An 18,058-nucleotide genomic window follows, 5' to 3' on the forward strand; every position below is an offset into this window, starting at 1 on the left:
ACCCAGGAGGCGGAGGTTGCAGTGAGTTGAGATTGTGCCACTGCACTCCAGCCTGGGCGACAGAGCAGGACTCATCTCAAAAAAAAAGAAAAACAATAGACAGTCACAAAAACAAGTTGACCTTTTTGTGTTCCTTGAGTCCAGTCACGAAGGGCCTTCATGACTGGACCTCCTGCCAAACAACTCATTACAAAAACAGCTAGGGTCCCACGCTGTGCCTAAGCTTCATGAGACCTCTCCTTGTCTGTGCACAGACAAGTGGCTGACTATAGAGCCCAGGCCATTGCTTCCCAGTCTAGTGGTTGTTAGAAACAAGTGCTCGGTGCTGCAAAGTGAAACCAGCACTCAGGCAAAAAGCGTTCTCCGCAAGGCAATTTACTTCTGCAGAAGGGTGCTCCCTGCATCAGCCACGATCACAAGAGCACACTGAACAAATAGGGTAGATGGATGATTCGCAAGGGAGAGGGTAGAAGTGGTTCTTGTGCTATAGCACAAGACATGTCTGGACATGTCTGGGCAAGTTAGGGCACAGCAAGAGCGGGAGGGCTGCTTGCAGGCTAAAAATGAGAAAGTACAAGGAAGTGGGGCCTTCGAACCAAGGACATTACACAATTAAACCCTTTGAAGAGGAATTCACCACCTCTGGCATGGTGAATCCTCCATAGTCTGGTGAGTGTGGTATCTTTAACTCTGGAGCCCAGACTGTTGCTTCCCAGTCTGGTGGTGAATCCTCCATAGTCTGGTGGGTGTAAAGACATTTATCTCTTTTCCCTTCTCCCCTTTGCATTGCAATTTGCTTATTATATCATTTGCTTATTTTATTAATTTGCTTATTATATCATTTGCTTATTATATCTACATTGCCATTTACATGGGATAAAGCTTGTTTACCTTTAAAGGTATTGTGTGTGTGCCTTTTCTTCTCCTCTCATGGGTCTCCTGCCCAGAACAATCTGTACTGATATCCCCTATTTCGTTTCATTTGTTAGTAATTTGTGCTTTTTTTTTTTTCTTAATTAGCCTGGCTAGAGGCTTATTGAGCTTTTCAAAGAAGCAGCCTTTTATTTTACTGATTTTTCTCTATTGATTTTCTGTTTTCAATATCATTGATTTCAATTCTAACTTTTATTTTCTTTATTTGCTTACTCTGTATGTAATTTACTCTTCTTTTCTAGTTTCCAAAGGTCAAAGATTAGATTACTGACTTTAGATCTTTCTTCTTTTCTAATATGTGCATTCAATGATAGAAATTTTTCTATAAGCACTGCTTTCACCACATCCCACAAATTTTGATGTTTTATTTTCATTTTCAGTTAGCTCAAAATATTTTTTAAATTTCTCTTGAGATTTCATCTTTGACTCATGTTATTTAAAAAGTATTGTTTGACTGGGTGCAGTAGCTCATGCCCATAATCCTGGCACTTTGGGAGACTGACACAGGAGAATCACTTGAGCCCAGGAGTTCGAGACCAGCCTGGACAACATGGAAAGACCCTTTCTCTATAAAATAAAAAATATTAGCCAGATATACTGGTAGGTGCCTGTAGTCCCAGCTACTCAAGAGGCTGAGATGGGAGAATCGCTTGAGCTCAGGGGGTTGAGGTTAAAGTGAGCTGTGATCATGCCACTGCACTCCAGCCTGGGTGATGGAACAAGACCCTATCTCAAAAAAAAAAAAAAAAAAAAAAAAAAAGTGTTATTTAACCTCCAAGTATTTCTGGATTTTCCAGCTATCTGTCTGTTATTGATTTCTAGTTTAATTCTGTCATGGTCTAACAGCAGACATTCTATGATTCCTCTTCTTTAAATTTGTTAAAGTATGTTTTATGGACAAGAATGTGGTCTGTCTTGCTGAACAAGATATCTCTTTTTTTGTAATGAATTGAAGACTCTCAGATTCATACGGAAATTTTAAAATAATTCAATTCTATTTTCCCTCAATGATACATATTTTGCACTTGATTTCTAATGTATTCCATGATTTGTTCTCATAGTTAAGGGGATGTCTTTCATTTTGATGCAGTATTCCTATGTATGCCAACCTAGGTCTCAGAAATAGCACCCAGAGTGGCATCTGTGGGAAATCGAGGCTGTCTTCATGAAATATATATGCACATTGGTGAAAGTTTTCAACATTATGAATCTGTACATGAACTTTTTTTTAAATGTTGGCTTTAGAGTCATTCCACATCAGGTAGGAATTTGTTAAAATGGGCAAACACTTAAAATTTCTCAGAGATTAACTAATAATTAACTTTTATTATTTGTAAATGTTACTTTTTTTTTTCTATTTCATTTAGTTTTGTCAGCCTGGCGGGTGGCAGCTGTCCAGAGAGAGGAAGCAGCCAACGTTCTTTGTGGTTGTCCTGACAGATATTGACTCAGATCGACATTACTGCTCATGCCTAACCTTCTATGAGGCAGAGATCAATCTTCAGGTACAAAAACCTTTACTAGCTAAAGTACAGTCCAAGGTACAACATTTAGGAATGTTTTTTATATGCCATTTTTTGTTAAAACTGCAAGTTTGAGTTTCATGGGCTAGCTTAAGAAGCATGAAGAAATTTTTATGTTTAAGGTTGGAGAGGAGAGCAACATATTAAAATTACTTTCCAGATTTAATTGTCCTTTTTCAAAACAATGATCATAATCTGAATACTTCTAAAAATAGTGCATCCTTGAATTGGTTTATTAAGAATATTAATTTCTTCTCTTGGTGAACCTATGATTTTCCCTGCCAGCCCTTCTCCTGGGAGGTCTTTCATATAAGGTGGAACATTTACTCACAATGTTTGCAAATCGTTATTACAATGCTTGACATTATTGTTTAAGCACCCAAATGTTAACGCATTCTTCTTAGGGGTAGTATTATCAACATGATCAGGCAGAAATTCATAAGCTAGAACTATGAAGACATATAAAATAATTGCTGTTTCAGACTATTGGTTGAGGTTCTTAGTTTCACACTACTGGCTCTACTTTCTCTAAGCAGAAAGGAGTCATAACGAAGTATTTGGCAACTTATGAAATTTTAGGGGTGAGGGACAAGCAGGGAACCAATTCTGGGTACTAGGAACAGCCCAGCTTGGTGCTATTCTCATAGAAACCATATTCCTTCCACCTTTTACTACTTGGCACTTATGATGCTGGGTATATATCAGACATTATAACCTTCACCATGGTTGTGCTAGAATATCCATTCTCCTGCAGATATTCACACTGCTGACTTCTGCTTTAGTCTCACACTGCTGACTTCTGCTTTTAAGTTTTACATGAGTTGTTTCTTTGGTGGAAGTAAGATTGTATACAGAGCCCATTTTGCCCCAAAAAGTGTAGGGTTTTTTTTGTTGGTGCTGGTGGTGGTGGTTTTTCTTTCCAGGCTCTATAATACAAGAAGGAAACCATAAAGCGGATTTGGAAGATATTGAGTAAGCCAGTTTGCATAATCTGCTGTAGTTTCTGCTACGTATAGAGTATCACCACTGGGGGGAAAGATTGGCCTGCTTTCTGAAATGGCTTAACAAAGGAGTGTTTGGTAGTTTTGATTATGTTTATTAAACTCTAAAATCTGAATTTTCTGGATGTAGAAATCTGATTTTTGAGTACAAGAGGAGACAAATTACCTTTCATGATGCAGACTCATTATTCAAGTTCATTAGACTGATGTATTAAAACGAACATGCTAGATTACTAATTTACAGGAAATGTGAAAAGTGCTGAAAATGCATATAGAACAAAATATGCATTATCAGCACATTGTCTTCCTGTCACCAGATCTTAGTAGAAAGCCATATCAAAGTCCAGAATTTTGATTATGGAATCAAACTAAGGGATATTTGATGTTAAATACTTAAAGACTATCAGACTGACATAGACTGTTGCTTCTATTTGAAATTAGAGATTACTGTATGTTATCAATGGGGACAGAAAACTTTCAGTTTGTAACTTAAAGTCTCCTCTCCCCTGGATACTGTTTGGTTGTATGTTGCCAACAAATAGCTAATCAAATTCTCATTTTTATCAGTTCAATCTGAATAAGTTAGAGAGTGTTCTCTAGCCCAAGAACCACTCTGTCTCTTTTATTGGCCTTTCGTTTCTCTGTTGATCTTTAGCATTTAAGTTAATGCTGAGAATTCAGTATATTCTGTTATTTCCATATTCTTGAGGGTATCACTTCACAACTCCTTGGAATTATCTAATGAAACTAACTATAATTATTTAGATTCTCCCTCTTCACTATTCACCTGTCTTCTTCTAGACAAACTGACAGAAAGGCAATATATTGACATCATATTAATAGCAGATGTTTATAAATAGGTTCTAGGAATTCTTGGGTATTTTTCAAACTTTTAATTTGGAAATAATTTTAAACTTACAGAAAAGTTGCAAGAATAATGCAAACATGTATATAGCCTTTACCCATATTCACCTGTTGTTAATATTTTGCCCCATCGATTTATTTGAGGTCTTTCTTTCCTACCCTTCTTTCCTCTCTTTATCCCTTCTTCCCTCTTCCCCTCTCTTCTCTCCCCCCTCCCCCATACACACACACACACACACCTAAATTCTTTAGTATACACTTCAGAGGTACATGAACAGTACGTAAACAGTACAGTTATCAACCTCAGGAAATTTAACATCAATATAATAAAACCTACTATCCATATTCCAGTTTTGTCATTTGACCTAATAGTGTCCTTTATAGCACCCCCCCCATCCCTTTTTTCTTCCAGTACAGGATCTAGTACATACTACATATATTGCATTTAGTTTTCATTTCTCTTTTGTCTCTTTTCATCTGTAATAGTTGTGCAGCCTTTCTTTGTCTATAATGTTGACATTTTTAAATAATGTAGCTTCTCACCCCCATTTTTAATTCAATATTTCTTATTTTGTGTTTTCCAGTGTCTCTCATTGTTAGTTTCAGGCTGTGTCAACAGTTGGAATATTACCTGTGTTCCTTCTAAGGGCATCCTTCTAAGAGTACACATCCGGAAGTCCACAATGCCTGTCTGTCCCTCATTGATGATGTTAATTTTGGTAACTTGGTCAGATGATTGTCAGATTTCTCCACTTTATAGTGGCTATTTTTATGTTTGCAATTAATAATCAGTCTACTAGAAGACACTCTAAGACTATGCAAATATCCTACTATTCATCAATCATGTTCCCCTAGATTCAGCATTTACTAATGATTCTTGCCTATAGCAATTTTGATTCTGATAACAAAAAATGATTATTTTCTAACTCCATACTCCCTCTATTTTTAGCAGTCAGCAGTCGACCTTTTGCTATAAGCAAGAACTCTCTCTTCCTGTCTATTTGAGCTACAGATTCATGGATTCAGGTTTTTTTTTTCAATAATATATAAATCATTAATGGTTTTTATTATTTTAATGCACAAATTATCCCATATTTGACCAGCGTGCACCACTCAGACAGATTCTTGTGTTCTTTTCACAGATTTCCTTTTAGAAAAAGTACTTTTTAGCTTTTCATCATAACAAGTTGATCTAGAATCATTTTATTCCTTCCCTGCCTCTGCCTTGAAATCAGCCATTTCTTCAAGTAGTCTGACTCCTTTGAATAGGGAATAATATTAGAAGCTAAGATCTGGGTTCTCATATAGTTTGAATCCATATGTCAAGAAGTTATTTCTCTTTTTAGCTTAGATATTTTCCTACTTGCCATTTTAAGTGGACCCAGAAATCATAATTTATTTATTACGATCACCTTACAAAAGGTTACAGTCTGCTTCATATCAGTTTTTTCCAAGATTCTGAAAATGTGGATAGGTTGTGAGAATTCTGGATTCTATATAATTGTACTTAGATACTAGCCAGAATTGTAACACCACTTTTCTGGAAACATAAGTTAATGTCTTTTGGGCTTGGTCGAAAAGAGGGACAAACAATGAAGCAGAATTTCAAAAAAAAATAGAACCCAGAAGATGTTTCTTTCTTGTCATCAGTAAAGTTGTTTTCATTTTTGGCATGAACTGTTGACGTCCCTTTAAAAATGTGTTTTTCTTTTCTTTTTGGATCATATCATCAGTTCAAAATAGATCTTTTAATTCTTGTTTGGTGTGAATTACTTCATACCAAGTATACTATGACACATTATTTGGAAGCCTAAAGAGGGGGAACTTAGGGACATACACCATCCAAAATGTGATTGTGCAACTTTAAAAATGTTAGCTCTGTTATCTTTCCAAGATACAGTAACACTGTCAGTAATCATAAGCAAAACTTGGCATTAAACTTTTGATAATATGTTCCCAAAATTACTCAACTAGGTAATGTGATCCTCAATTTTTTTAAGTAATCAGTAAAATATGATAGATTTACATTGACTTTTATTACTTATCTAAGTAATTATTTGATTATCTTTAAATATGTTAAAAGTATAAAATTTTAAATATCTAAAATTTAAATTTAGTTCTATATCTTTTTAAAGTTATTTCATATGTTTATATACTTGTCCCTGAATCAGTGATAATTATGCAGTTCTCAGTGAGAACATTTGGTATGTCATCAAATTGTCATCAAAGAAAGAGGGAATGAATTTTGTAATTTCGAGAGATAAGAGGAGGAAAAAAGAGGGAGAGACATAGAAGCATAAGATATGTTTCTCCATCACAGTGGGCTTCAAATCTAGCTTCAGAAGCAGAACCAAAACTTAAGTACAAAACCATTCCAAAGTATCATATACTAAGTGTTATTCAGTGAAATAGATAATAATTGCAGACTAGGCAAATGGAATAAATCATACAGAGTTTAAAAGACTCAGTGGACATTTTAATAAGAGCTAACACCTAGAGTAAGGGAAAGAAAAAGGACAATTCAAACAAAAAGCTTGTGAAAAGGAAAAAAGATTGTAGTGCTTATGATAAATTAAAGTCTTATGTTCTGGGTACTGTGCTAAAAGTTTTACAACACTTTATTTCATTCTGTTTTATTTAACTCACATATAGTTTATTCTCACAAAACACCATTTGATAGGTTTTAACATTTCCATTTTACAGATGAGGCTTACTTAGGGACATTCAGTACCAAGTTGAAGTGCTTGATTGAGTCTGTCTCCAAGGACCAAATAATAACCACATATACTACAAAGCTGTGAAAATTATATCAGTGTGCTATAGGTTCAAGAATTAAGTGTCAAGGATAAAAACAACTATGGGAACAAAAACAATACTCCAGAAGCAGACCCTATTGTGTATAGGAGATCAGTATCCAACAATAGAAGCTTTATAAATCAATGGAATGTGTGTATTTCAACAAATATTATTTAAACAGTTGATGAGCTATTTGAGAAAACAAAAGAAATTTAAACAATATCATATAATTAATTCCAAGCAGTTAAGTAATTAGCTGGAAAATGGAGTAATAGAAAGGAATTTATAAATTCATCTCTAGATGGTATAAAACAGTGGAGAAAACCACACACAAAACATTGTGTAGATTTAGCTGAAGTACTACAACCCAATCATTTTTGGTACTCCCCCACCCCCACCGTCCCGCTCTTTATCATAGTAAACTATGCTCATTGTAGAAAACATAGAAAGAACATACAGGAAAAAATTTGAGAGAACAGAAAAAAATTGACATATTTTCTTCCAATAATAAGGATTTTTTTTTTTTTTTTACAAAAATTGCTGTACACTAGTTGACCATATGAGTAGATTTAATTACTCCCCTGATGGACATGTATTTCCTGTTTTGTCAATATTATGAATAACTGTGATGAATATCTCTTTGGAAAAACCTTAGTTCCTTCAAGAAGGGTTTAGTCCCAGGTAATCCAACTCTTTGAACTAAAAATTAGAAATAGCGGTGTTTGGGAGTTGGGCTTGCTCATATTGTAATCAACTTTACACTTGGTAGCATTCTAGAGACTAATTCTTAGGTCTTATTCAACAAGACTAGACTTTGTTAGAGTCTAGTGAAAACTAGCATGCGTAACATAATTTACACAGAGAAAAAATTGGGAGACTTGTATATTCTGAGTTTATTCTATAGTTTGATAATTTACAACTTTGCAAGTATCCACATGGGATTCTCCTTAGAGTATGGATGCTGAAGATTATGTTTTTTACCGAAGAATCTGTCTTCTCCTCCCCTTTTTTGAAATGAGAATTGGCAAATGGACAGAATGCTGAATCTTAACAGTCCCCGTGATGTCCCTCACAGATGTATTTTGTAGGGAAAAACTATCACTGAATTAACTATGATTAATTGGTGCTACATGCTTAAAATGATATAAGACTTTAAAAAAACAGGAGAAACTTTTGGGAATAAGTTTCCAGAATCCTTCAACATCAAATACCTTTTCTTACATTTTGACAACTATTTCAGTCTAGGAAGGGCTGCAGTGAGAACTGTGTATTGTTACTATTTCATTTTAAAACAAAGGTTACTACATTCAAATATAATTAAAGGAAAACAAATCTGAACATCTTTTCAAATTGACAGTTTGGCATCTCAGATGTTATCTTTCCTAAACAGCTTATTTTAACTAATATGTTATTTCTTATAAAGGTTACATATAAGAGTATAGGATACTGGAAAGAGAAGTAGCTTAAGAGAAGACTTGGCTTGTTAATCCCAGTTATGCCTTTAATGATCTGTATGACCTTGGCAAGTCATTTCATCTCTCTGGGCATGTGATTACTGATTTATAAAATGAAGTAGGTAGCATAGATTTTAAATATCTTCCACTACTGTATTATTTTTCTTATTCTGTCATGTTAACTATATCTGATTTTAAAGCATATTTTAATATTGTTCATAGCAGATATACTTTAAATTATGTCCCGCAGAATACTATTGCAAGTCATCTTCTGACTAAAGTGTACTTTTATTTTTTTTTTATTATACTTTAAGTTCTGGGGTACATGTGCAGAACATGCAGTTTTGTTACATAGGTATACATGTGCCATGGTGGTTTGCTGCACCCATCAACCTGTCATCTACATTAAATATTTCTCCTAATGCTATCCCTCCCCTAACCCCACTACCCACTAACAGGCCCCATTGTGTGATGTCCCCCGCCCTGTGTCCATGTGTTCTCATTGTTCAACTCCCATTTATGAGTGAGAACATGCGGTGTTTGGTTTTCTGTTCTTGTGTTAGTTTGCCGAGAATGATGGTTTCCAGCTTCATCCATGTCCCTGCAAAGGACATGAACTCATCCTTTCTTATGGCTGCATAGTATTCCATGGTGTATATGTGCCACATTTTCTTAATCTGATCTATTATTGATGGACATATGGGTTGCTTCCAAGTCTTTCCTATTGTGAATAGTGTCACAATAAGCATACGTGTGTGTGTCTTTATAGTAGAATGATTTATAATCCTTTGGGTGTATACCCAGTAATGTGGTGGCTGGGTGAAATGGTGTTTCTAGTTCTAGATCCTCAAGGAATCGCCACACTGTCTTCCACAATGGTTGAACTAGTTTTCACTCCCACCAACAGTGTAAAATCGTTCCTGTTTCTCCACATCCTCTCCAGCATCTGTTGTTTCCTGACTTTTTAATGATCACCATTCTAACTGGTGTGAGATGGTATCTCATTGTGGTTTTGATTTGCATTTCTCTGATGACCAGTGATGATGAGCATTTTTTCACATGTCTCTTGGCTGCATAAATGTCTTCTTTTGAGAAGTGTCTGTTCATATCCTTTGCCCACTTTTTGATGGGGTTGGTTTTTTCTTGTAAATTTGTTTAAGTTCTTCGTAGATTGTGGATATTAGCCCTTTGTCAGATGGGTAAATTGCAAAATTTTTCTCCCATTCTGTAGGTTGTCTGTTCACTCTGCTGATAGTTTTTTTTGCTGTGCAGAAGCTCTTTAGTTTAATTAGATCCCATTTGTCAATTTTGGCTTTTGTTGCCATTGCTTTTGGTGTTTTAGACATGAAGTCTTTGCCCATGCTTATGTCCTGAATGGTACTGCCTAGATTTTCTTCTAGGGTTTTTATGGTTTTAGGTCTTATGTTTAAGACTTTAGGCTGGGCATGGTGGCTCACGCCTGTAATCCCAGCACTTTGGGAGGCTGAGGTGGGCGGATCATGAGGTCAGGAGATCAAGACCATTCTGGCTAACACGGTGAAACCCCCGTCTCTACTAAAAATACAAAAAAAAAAAAAAAAAAATTAGCCAGGCGTGGTGGCAGGTGCCTCTAGTCCCAGCTTCTCAGGAGGCTGAGGCAGGAGAATGGCGTGAACCTGGGAGGCGGAGCTTGCAGCGAGCGGAGATTCTGAACTGAAGACTGGTGGCCTAGTTTGTTTGAAGGCTTGTTATCCTAAAATGTGTATTTCTTATGCATTCATTATTTTCCAGACCAATGAAAGGGCAAACCTGGTTTGATCATGTAGACATGTCAACTTGATTAAAAGATTAGTTGGCAAGAAATGAAGGGTTCAGGGGGAATTTTAGAACTTACAGAATTTTGCAACTACTTAGGCTCCATTATTTCCAATTCTGGAAAATTTTTAAATTCTTAAATTGCTTTACTGAGACAATTCTATATAATGGTACACTTGCTATATATTACGTTTCAGAAAGGAAATTTAGGACTGAAAATTTTTTACTTGTGGAATTAATTTTATCCTCCCTTTATAACTGATTATTTAAGAAATGCTACGGGAAGATTTTTAGTGTGATACAGTATTGTTAAAAATGAACATAGCACAGAGAAGATGTTGGATGCAACAGTTCTTTAAGGATAAAAGGGTCAGGACTTGACAGTTATTTTGATATTAAAATTAAGCATCAAGATACAACAAAGATAAGGCTGAAGTGTTCAACCTGAATGGTAGGATAAGCTTCCTTAAAGCTTGTGCTGATCTGCTACATCAAGTTATTGCAAGCAATCAGCAATCTAGTTAGTATTTTTTGTCTCAGGATATGTTTTAAGAACAGTAGCACTTTTAGGCCAGATTGATATGGTGAGTACTAATTTATCCCATATTATTGAAGCACAGAGACGATGAACTACACATAAGTTACACAGAAGCTGGGAATCACTAGCAGATGTAATCCATAGTAGTAATTGGTAGGCAAAGATATCTACAAATGGGCAAGTTGTGGCATGTGATTATGATATGTATTGACCTTGTAAGTCAATGTGAGATATTTAGTAACAGTGTTTAAGATAAATTTATATCTTTAATGAGACCTACTAAAAGCAAGGAATAATCTTTAAGTGGCCAATTTAATGAGAAGAAATAATCTTAAGTTGGCAAAGCCTTTAAAATATTGTTCAGCTGGATAAAATATGTGAAACTGTTTTGTAGTATAAAATATTAAATTTAGCATTATTAGAATATCTCATATTCATAGACTATGTTTTGAATTTCCTGCTTATTTTTAAGTTTTTCGCATCTTTCCAATGGGTGAAAATCTGTCATTGTAAAACACACACCAAATAAAACTAGTGTCATTATATAATTATTACGTAGAATACATCTAGCAGCTATATAGAAGAGGGAGTATTCCTCTGACATGATAAATTATTTCTAGAAAAATTTTACCAAAATATCACATTACCATTCTGTAACAAACTTTATTTTACCTAACAAATTTGGGGCTTATTTGTGTGTGTGTGTGTGTGTGTGTGTGTGTGTGTGTGTGTGTGTGTGTTTAATCACAGCAGTTACATTTTGCTTTAAAAGCAGAAATAATTTTTCTCTAAACTTGGGACATTGCATTCTTATAGGAGAGTTACTGAAATTAAGAACTAAGAATATTTTAGGATTTGTAGCACGTTTACAAAGGAAAAGTCAACATCGTAATAAAAAGTGATATAAATTAAAATTATTTTTTACTTAATACTGATTTTCACTCTATTGGACCTTTTTCTTTCTCGTTAATAACTATTCCTTTTGGTGAGTGTTTAATTGAAGAGCAGCTTTAAGAAATGACCAATGCATTCTATTTTGTGTTTTGGCCAAAGTTAGTTAGTGGTCATATATTTGAAATGGTTATCTACTTACTCTAGCTGGCTTCTAATGGTACTATAGGGCATTTATCACAGTCTCATAAAATGTGGATAGCTTTATCTCGTCCAAGAATTTTAGTCATTCTTTTGTCATTTTGAATTTGTTAGTAATCCATAAAGAATATGATTCATTAAGTGTGGAAATCTTTGGTAAATTCATATTCATCACATTTTTATTATTCCAGGAACCAACCAACCTAATTTTTGTTTTTGCTTTGTAATAAATGAAAATCTTTCAAGAGCATATGGACTTTATCATACGTACAAAAACTAAACAGATAGTTCCCTTTGGATGTGCACATTCCACAGACATCTAATACTTGGTTATATTGCATTGTACTAGAAACTAAATGAGCTCTAAAGGAAGTAGAAAATATAATTCTTGGCCTTTATGAATAGGGGGGAAAAGACTTCCCTTGATAAAACGCTCAAAAAACTATGCCAAGAAAATGTATTCATGCATGTATGCAATGAATAAATATTAAGTATCAGCTATGGGCCTAGCCCTTATTTTAGGAACTGGGAAATCACCGTTGAACAAAACAGAAATCCTGGCCTTTATGGGAGCATGTGCTAGTGCAGTTGACAGACAAACTAAAAAACAAGATAAGTGAAATAGATAAATATGTTGGATAGTAACAAGTGCCATGGAGAAAAATAAAGCCGAGAAAGTGGGTAGAGAGTGTTAGGTCATTGCAGTTTTAAATAACGTTGTGAGCAAAAGCTTATTAGAGCAGAAGATGCTTGAATGAAAACTTAAAAGTGATGAGGAACTGAGTCATTAGAGTATCTGTGGAAAGAGTATTTAGGCAAAGGAATAACACAGAAGTGCATAGAGCAGTGGATGGGAGCATACCCAGTGTGTTTAAAGAGCAGCAAGGAAGCAAAGTGGGGCTAAAGAAGAATAAAGGAGATGAAGGGAGGCTGTTAGAGTAATCCACACAAGAGATTATAGTAGGTCACAGCATTATGGTAGCAATAGAGGAGGTAAGAAATCAGGATTTGTTGACAGTAGGATATAGGTTATTAAAAAGAGGGGAATCACAATTTTGGGTTTGTTAAGCGGGAGAATCATATTTTTTGAAGTTTATTAACCAGTGTTTAGTTATTGAAACTAATGTATTGTTTTAAGCCTTTTTTATTGTGGTAAAATATATAAGATTTGCCATTTAGCCATTTTTAAGTATTCAGTTCAGTGGCATTAAGTACATTCTGAAATTCAGTTTTGTATGTAAAAATGTTCTCTCAGCCAAGCGTGATGGCTCATACCTATAATCCAGCACTTTGGAAGCATAAGGCAGGAGCATGACTTGAGTTCAGGAGTTTGAAACCAGCTGGGCAACATAGGGAGACCCTGTCTCTACAAAAAATAAAAAATTAACCTGGCATGGTGGCATGTGCCTGTGATTCCAGCCACTTGGGAGGCTGAGGTGGGAGGATCCCTTACGCCCAGAAAGTTGAGGCTGCAGTGCACTGTGATTGTGCCACTGCCCTCCAGCCTGGGCGACAGAGCAAGACCTTGTTTCAAAAACGGAAACGGAATTCTCTGTTCTTAAAATATCAGCATTGTTGCTTATGAACAAAAGCAATTTAGAGCCGATTGTGCTTTACTGCCAAGAGCATTGAGCACCAAGCATTCTGCAAGCCTTAGAATCCTTGTTTGAGAGATTGAGACAAATAGAAAAACCAACATGAAAATTAGTGTCATATTTCCAAAACAGATCTTCTTTTGAAAACTAACTTTTCATTTAAATATCATTTTTTAACTTTTCATCTAAGTGAGTATGATTTTTAATTGGGTCACTGTTTAAAATAATTCGAGCATGTGTTATTTGCCTTTGATTCACTCAGAAAGGAAATGCTCAAATAAAGTTGTGTTATATATCTGGAGCTTAAGGAGCTTTTCAGAAATGAAATAAGTATTCCCTGCTTCATAATTTGTCTACTTTACTTTTAGAATGCTCTTAAAGTCTATTCTTTATTTGTAGTTTGATTTTTTAAATTATATTTTATAATTAATTTTGAATTTACATAAGTTATATTTAAGGTGATGTTCATCTTTTGTGAATTATGAACCTAGGAAATCCCTTCTGTTTGTTGATTTCAGTGTCTCTTTTTCTAGGGAACAAAGAAGGAAGAGATTGAAGGTGAAGCAGAAGTGTCTGGTTTAATTCAGCCTGCAGAAGTGTTTGCTCCCAAAAGCCTGGTGTTGGTATCCAGATTATATTATCCAGAAATTTTTAGGGTAAAGAACACATAGTTATCATTATTACTTTGTATTATTGTGTGAGTCTCTTGAGTGAACCATGGTACAAGTTCTTTGGATTGAAAATATTGTTAGATTGATTTAGGAATTCATCTATGAAATACAGTTAGCATGAACAGAAGAAATATTTTCATGTTGGATGAAATAAATACCTGAATAAGTTAATGGGACTACTAAAACTTCTAAGGATACAGTGTTTGTTTTAAAATAGGTCCCACATTTATTGAATCCAGAATGTATACATCCTAAAGAAATAATTTGACTACCTGTAGTAAATGTAAATGCATAAGTGATTTAACAAATTCGTGTATGTATATTCACCTTATGAGGAATCAAGTTCAAGTAAATAGGGTGGGTGTTTGAGATTTCAAATAATTCTGATATACTTCTGTCAAAATAGTCTTAAAATATTGCTTCCAGGTATTTTCTTGTTTTAGAAACACAGAATTTTCAAATGTAAGAGGAAATTTTTATTCATTTGTAAATATTTGTGCCAAGATACAATTTCAGTAAAACTTTTCTAGAAATTGAGATTATTTGTGTTATAAAAGAAATGAATTAGTGTCAAGATTTCAATGACAATGGTTAACTCCAAGCAAATACTAAGTTTTCAGAGTCACAAATTTTGCTATACTGAAAGATTCATAAAGATTGCATTATGTCTATTTTACCACTTACCTCCTTCTCAACTCAGTGTTAATCTTACAATCTTGTCTCTGTTTTGCAATCCTTTCTTACAATTCACATGTTAAATTTTTCTGTAGAATAAGCATTCTGGATTTATAAGAACCACCAAACAAGATAAAATTTCTTAGTTTTTATCTTGAGATTTAGAGTTCAACAAACTAAGTTGAGACAAAAACAGTATTAGCCCTACAGATTTGCTAGAGTAGTTATCAGAGCACAAACATCTGTTTTACAAATTGTGGATTTCTGCTTTCTATAAACTCATCTCAGAAGCTCATTTGGAGGTTCTGGTTCTAAGGAAAATTTAATAAACTTAATTTTTGCTGTTTAAAATGTATTCCATGTTCACTGCATAATATACTTTACTAGGTTCAAAGAGAAATTGTCCTAGAGCAGATGTCATAACAATTTATTTTTAATGCTTTTTCCATGAAATAATTACATGTATTTATCTTTTTGCAGGCTTGCCTGGGTTTGATCTATACCGTGTATGTGGACAGCCTGAACGTCTCCTTGGAAAGTCTAATTGCAAACCTTTGTGCCTGCCTTGTCCCAGCGGCTGGAGGGTCTCAGGTAAATAGAATAGAAAGAGAGGTGGAGGAGGATTGTTCCTCTTCCCCTCTCCTCCAGTTAATTTAATTTATGGAGAAAGGGAAAGAAATAATTCTTTAAATATTTTTGTTTTAAGGAAGATCCTACTTTAGTTAAGCGTTGTCCCCATGGTCTGCTTTCTAGACACTCAAGATTCCATTCTTCTCTTAGGTCATGAGGTTAATTTTAACACAGGGTTCATCTTTCACATAGCATAATTAGAAGTCATATTTTGTGTAACTTGAACTGCAGTTTGTATTTTCTTGGAAATATATTAAGTTGAACTTTTAAATGTGCTCTTTTACCTTTCTTACTCCCGTATGTAGTTACACCTCATTTTTATTAACCTAAATTGAAAAATGTTGGAGTGATAAAAATTAGAAGATGACATTAAGAAAACTCTCAACACAGTTCTTTGTTACATTGTAACTACTTATTAATAGATTCATTTATTCTGTATGTCTTGAGATTTTCATATTTGTCTCTAAAGTAGAAAAATAAGAATCTCTGCTGCTATGATTTATTTATTGTTTCTTGGTCAAACATACTTTTAAAAGAATAGATTTTTTCCTTAAACCCTAAAAAAATGAATAGTTGATAATTTATTTTGCTTATTCTTATATAATATTGGGGAAGAGGACAGCCTTCTAAAAATCACATTGTCTTCAGTCTGACAAAGATCCTGCTTATAGTGGGACTGGCATTTCTTTTTCTTGCCCTTCGCCTTTTTACTTCCATCTTTCTCATTGTCTTTTGTCTTAAATTTTTATCCTCGTTTTTTCTCTGTCTCTCTTGCTCTCTCCTCCTTCATTCTTCTACCTCTGCTCAAAGGGCAGAATATTAAATGTGAGTTTGGTCACAGATGGGTCTAAACTTGAATTGCTTTGTGAGCCTTTATTGAAGTTGTTGACTTTAACATTTCATTATTTTTTAGCCAGTTATGATTATCAATGATTTTTGTGTCTTATCTCTACTAGATTTTCAACTTTCAACCACTGAATTTTCTTATGCCACTTAAGTATACAAAGAACTTAAATGTTTTGGGGTATACGTTGTTGCCCTTTGTATCTGTTAATTGGATCTTATATGGTCGTTTGCTCTAAAAATGAACATCGAAGGTATTTTTAGTTTTTTAAAAATGTCTGAAATCGTGTGTGTGTGTGTGTTTGTGTTTCTCCCATTCTGCAGAAGCTGTTTTCTTTGGGTGCAGGAGATAGACAGCTGATCCAGACTCCTTTACATGATAGTCTTCCTGTCACGGGCACTAGCGTGGCTCTCCTGTTCCAGCAATTGGGTATGTCTTTTCTCCCATTTTCAATGTCATCTTGTAGAAGCCTATGATTAAAGGATTTATTTTAAGTCGACATCACCTCACATGAATCAAGAAAATATTTTTTAAACCATTAAATATTTTATATATAGGATATATATAATTTGTGGATCCTGATCTTACCTAGTGTTCATTCTTTTTAAAAATTTTAACCCAGGCCCCTTTTTTCCTTAGGTCAGTTAGACTTTTAGAAAGTGGATGGGACGGGTGTGGTAGCTCATGCCTGTAATCACGGTAATTTGGGAGGCCGAGGCAGGAGGATTGTTTGAGCCCAGGAATTTGAGACCAACCTGGACAACATAGTGAGACCCCATATCTACAGAAAAAAATTTTAAAACATTAGCTGGGCATGTTGGTGCACACCTGAAATATCAGCTACTAGGGAGGCTGAGGTAGGTGTATCACTTGAGCCCAAGAATTCAAGACTTCATTGAGCTATGATGGTGCCACTGTACTCTAACATAGAAAGAAGGAAAGTGGACATATTTTCTTTATGCTAAAAGATGAATAGATGATATATTTTGCGTTTCCATAAATGAACTACTTTTGTAGAAACCTTGTCAGATGGGACTATGAGTCTCATTCTTCTCATCCCACCATCTATATGAGGACTTTATCTCCAATTTTTCAGCAGTGGCTAGGATGAAAGATTGGGAGGATTCTAGAAAGTGTCCACTGTACATTGGATAGCTTTTACATTATTTAAGAAAAATATAACTTAAAAATGAGGATATTTCAAACCAGGGCTGCCCAAAGATTCCCATTTACATTACCTCTGACTTGTCTTTTATATATCCTGCCTATGAGTGTCCCACTCTCATTGTTCTCCATCTGTGTTTGTCTTTTCCTAGTTATGCTGAAATCTTCCCTTCCCTAAGGTCCATACCCTGCCTCTTAATGGAATTCTTAATTTCCTTCACAGAAATTCTACCCTCTTGCTTCCCTCCTGTCTCTTGTTGAATTTTGCTTGTAGTTTTGCTCTGTATCTTACCACCCTTTTCATCAGTGTCCCTATCCATATTCTTCTGCTTTAACTTCAATCAGTGAAAGTTAGAAAGCCTTAGAGGAGATTAGTATAAATATAAATAGTCTTCTGATATCTGAATTAAAATGAGTGGTGATATCAATTTCAAAGTAATTCTTTCCAGCTACATTTGCCTCTTCTCACACCAACTCTAAAATA

The 18,058-nt window shown here is 34.8% G+C and overlaps 1 protein-coding gene across 9 annotated transcripts in view; it reads left to right on the forward strand.

Moving 5' to 3' along the window:
- The window catches only part of SBF2 (SET binding factor 2), a 544,916-nt gene that overhangs the window by 252,495 nt on the left and 274,363 nt on the right, over positions 1-18,058 (forward strand). For 7 of the 9 annotated variants that reach the window (XM_063671925.1, XM_063671922.1, XM_054439274.2 and 4 more), the window contains 4 exons: positions 2,301-2,438; positions 14,124-14,246; positions 15,417-15,527; positions 16,734-16,839. In XM_063671925.1, the coding sequence (XP_063527995.1) occupies positions 2,301-2,438; positions 14,124-14,246; positions 15,417-15,527; positions 16,734-16,839 (478 nt within the window). Of the gene's footprint in view, positions 1-543; positions 670-2,300; positions 2,439-14,123; positions 14,247-15,416; positions 15,528-16,733; positions 16,840-18,058 lie in introns of those variants that run through there. The other 2 variants (XM_063671926.1, XM_063671923.1) reach the window with 2 other exon arrangements.

The sequence above is a fragment of the Pongo pygmaeus genome, chromosome 9, assembly GCF_028885625.2.
Source record: "Pongo pygmaeus isolate AG05252 chromosome 9, NHGRI_mPonPyg2-v2.0_pri, whole genome shotgun sequence".
Classification (NCBI taxonomy): Eukaryota; Metazoa; Chordata; class Mammalia; order Primates; family Hominidae; genus Pongo; species Pongo pygmaeus.